Raw genomic sequence first — 3687 nt, forward strand, 5'->3', positions numbered from 1 at the left:
AGGCCCCTCGCCTTCCTAAGAGCACTCATCACAGGGCCAGGCAGAGCCATCCTTTTTGGGCTGCCCAACAAGGGGAGACGAGTGGGTTGGCCACCTCAGGGGTCCTCAGCCCACCACCAGACACTGGCTATCACAGGTGGGAAGGCACAACCTCAGCGGGGACAGGGGGAGAGAGGGGTGCCAGAGGAAAGGCAGCTTGCTAGCTTGCTCAGGGAGGGCAGGGCTGTGGTGTGGAGGAGAAGTGAACTAACCAACCAGCTTCCTCCCAAACCAGCTCCAGGCCAGGGCTTGGAATTTCACAAAAAAGCAAAAGGGGCTTTGTGAACATTTCTTGTCCCAGCCCAGCCCCCTTCCTGGCAGTGACACAGCCTAGCTCAGGGTTACCACACTGCTTACCTGTGAAGCAATCTTCCCGCAAGAGGACTGAGTTTCTCAGCCAGAGGCCTATAAATACTGGGCCCCCATCTTTCTGTCAAACCCCTCTGTGTGACTCCTGGGCTTGGGTAAGTGAGCTGCCAGTTTCCCCGGGGCTGGAGCCTGCCTGCTGACTCTTTACTCCCCTCACCCATCTTCATTTCAAACCTCCTCCTGGAAGCCCTCCTCGATTGACTGCTCACTTTAAAGCCTCCTTCCCGTTTTCTTAGGTCATGTTCTGCTGCAGCCTCCTGTCCTCAAAGGCTCTCCTTTTTGGCACTCCCTAAATAATCTGTAAACCATTCCTACCATGTGTGGAACAGGGTCATCTCCCAGTTCTGTTGCAGGCCCTGCTTTCTTTTTATTCTGTTTCCCCCCTTCATTCCTGCGTGCGGCCAGTAGGAGGTGTCAAGGAAGCTTGATGGTCTTTTCTTCTAAGCACCAGAACTCTTGCTTCTCCTTTGCTCAAACAGAGTGCAGGAAGATGGCTGACCAACTGTCGCAGCTGGAAAGCAGCATAGAAACCATCATCAATATCTTCCACCAGTACTCTATACGGCTGCAGCCCCCGGACACCCTGAACAAGAAAGAATTCAAAGAGCTGGTGAAAAAAGAGCTGCCAAACTTTCTCAAGGTAGGGCTGGACTCCTGTCAGAACTGACCCGGACAGTCTGGGCTAAGGATGGAGAATAGGGGTGCAATCTGCAATGGTCAAGGAAAAAGTTCTTGCCCCTTCAACCTAGCCTCCAGAGGCAGTGGGCTCTGTGTTTGGAACAGGATTTGGACGCTGTCACTAGAGGTGGTCCATGTTAGGTGGCACCAACAGACTGAGCATGTGCAGTGTGCCAGGTCCCATCCTGGGCAGGGCATGTAGTGGCCCACCGGGACCCACTGTCCTGACGGGAGAGACACGCAACAAACGTGTTGACCAATCAAGAACACAGATAGATCCACAGCCAGTAAGTACCTGAAAGAAAAACAGAGAGAGCACTGTGGGTGATGTGGGCTGGGTACGGGGGGAGGTGACTAGTTAAATGGACATGCAGGGCCCCTCTAAGGAGGTGACCTTTGAGCTGAGACCTGAATTTTGGTGGGGGGAAGCAAGTGAAGACTACCTTTGACAGGAAGCCAATGAGATTGTAAGCCTCAGATGGACTTGGAATGGAAGACCCCAGAGGGCTTTTCTAATCCAAAGGCTCTCTGGTAAGAAACAAATGAACAGCATGTGGGAAAGGACCCAGCCCAGCACAAGTGTGTACAAAGCACTCAGTAACATGTTAGTTTATTTCCCTGATCTGAAAATGATTAGGCAGCTCTAAGAAAAGGAGGATTCGTTCCACAGGATCTTCTTGTTTTCTTTACAAAGTTGGTGACTTTGGGGACACAGAGGACTGGACTAAGAAGGGTGGGACATCTAGGTCCCAGTCTCAGTTCCATTCCTGGAGCAAGATGTTCTGGGATAGGTGGCCAGCCCTACCTGGAGCCCCTCCCCACCTTGGAAAGGTGGAGAATCTCAGCTGTCGGAGGTACTGGGGTTGCTGACAGCTCCCTGAAGTTGCAGACCTCAGCAAGCAGGACGCTCGGTCAGGGTAGACAAGAGAGGATACAGCCAAGAGGTTGTATGGGCAATGTTTTCCTTTGTGAGACCCCTATCCCACCCCATCCACCACGCCCCACATCCAGAGCAGATAGGCCAGGATGGGAAGCTGGGCCCCCTCCTACGGGCTGCTCAGGAGTGAGGGATCTGCCAGGGTGATGCCAAAGGTGCAAAAAAGCAGATCACGCTGAAGCGTTGCAGAGTGGGAAGGGCGTGGGAGATGAGCTGGGCACCTGCAGGTTCCCAGGAGGAGCCTCAGCGGGGGTGCCCCAGCCAGTGGGAGGCGGAGCTGGAACCCAGTGGGGCCTGGATCCTTCACCTCCCCTCATGCCCCCCTTGCACACTTATCACACCACACTGCTCTCTGTCCCCATCTCGTTTCCCTCGGGTGCTTCCCCGCCATGCAGGCTGAAATGAGTGTCACTAAGTAGTAACCTGGAGAAGGAGGGGGGAGGCGGGAAGAGGAGGGCGTGACATGAATAGGAGTAGAGGGAACAGGACAAGACTGGGCTCTGAGCCGGATCGGAATGTGCGTGTCCACCCTTCTTCTCCCAAGCCTTGTCAATCTGCACAAGCTAATTACTGTTTGTACGACTGTTTCCTCAAGTCTTCCTCAAGGAAGATTCCAAGTCTCCCTATCATTGTTATAAGGGCCAAATGAGGAGACATCTCTGTACTTATGAACGTGTGTGACCTCAGGCAAGTCACTCGACCTCAGTTCCTCTCCTGTAAAATGGAGAGAATTGTGGTGGCCAGGAATCAGAAAGTGTCCAGCAGATGTTCAAACTAGGCCCAGGAGCATGGTGTCACTCTGCCTTTGCCATCGGGTCACTTGCTGTGCTCCCCGTCCTTAGCCCTGACCACACCCAGCCCTGACTGCCCTGTGTCTCCCACCGGCAGAAGGAGACAAAGGATGACAAAGCCATAAACGAGATCATGGAGGACCTGGACACAGATGTAAACAAGGAGCTGAACTTCCAGGAGTTCTCCGTGCTGGTGGGCAAGCTGACAGAAGCCTCCCACGAGGAGATGCACAAGACGGCACCCCCAGGAGTAGGCCACAGGCACGGGCCAGGCTTCAGGGAGGGTGGTTCAGGCCACGGCCACAGCCATGGCAATCACGGCCACAGCCACTAATCAGGTCAGGCCACCGGCCCCTGCCCACCTAGGGCCACGGGGCTGCCTTAGCTGCAGGGCAGGGAGATGGGAGTGAAATATAAAGTCTTCCTCCGAGCCAGTGTTCCGTGTGCTTCTTTCCCCACCCCCTTCCCAACCTGACCTTCCTGGAGGTCTGGGGGTTTGACAGCCCTGTGGCTTAACTGGGCCTCAATGTCTGCATTCAGTAAGAACAAAACAAGAAGCAACAAAACTGTGGGTCTCTTCTGGGCCCTTTGGGTTCACCTCCCTGACCGTCTCCTCACCTCTGACTCTAGGCCCCCCTGCTTAGGTCCCCGTCACCCTTCCCCAGCTCAGGACTTCTCTGTCCAGACAGTCAAAGTGGTCCTTGTCACCATAAAAAGCAAAAGGGGAGTTTCCCTTCCCCTCAACCTTCCAGCCACCCCTCAATCCTGCCCCCACCCCCTCTTCATCTAGTGCTATCCACACAGCCATCTCTCTCCTACCAGAACCTTAGTCCTCTAGACAGAACGTGTCAGTGGAGGAACACTGAAGTCCAG

At 54.5% G+C, this 3687-nt stretch overlaps 1 protein-coding gene across 1 annotated transcript; it reads left to right on the forward strand.

Moving 5' to 3' along the window:
• Positions 1-898: 898 nt before the first annotated feature.
• On the forward strand, positions 899-3148 carry LOC136136681 (protein S100-A9-like). The gene is made up of 2 exons (XM_065894920.1): positions 899-1048; positions 2912-3148. Exons 1-2 carry the CDS (start codon positions 899-901, stop codon positions 3146-3148), a joined length of 387 nt encoding a protein of 128 aa, XP_065750992.1.
• The last annotated feature ends 539 nt before the right edge of the window (positions 3149-3687 follow it).

Source organism: Phocoena phocoena, chromosome 1 (assembly GCF_963924675.1).
Source record: "Phocoena phocoena chromosome 1, mPhoPho1.1, whole genome shotgun sequence".
In the NCBI taxonomy this organism is placed as follows: Eukaryota; Metazoa; Chordata; class Mammalia; order Artiodactyla; family Phocoenidae; genus Phocoena; species Phocoena phocoena.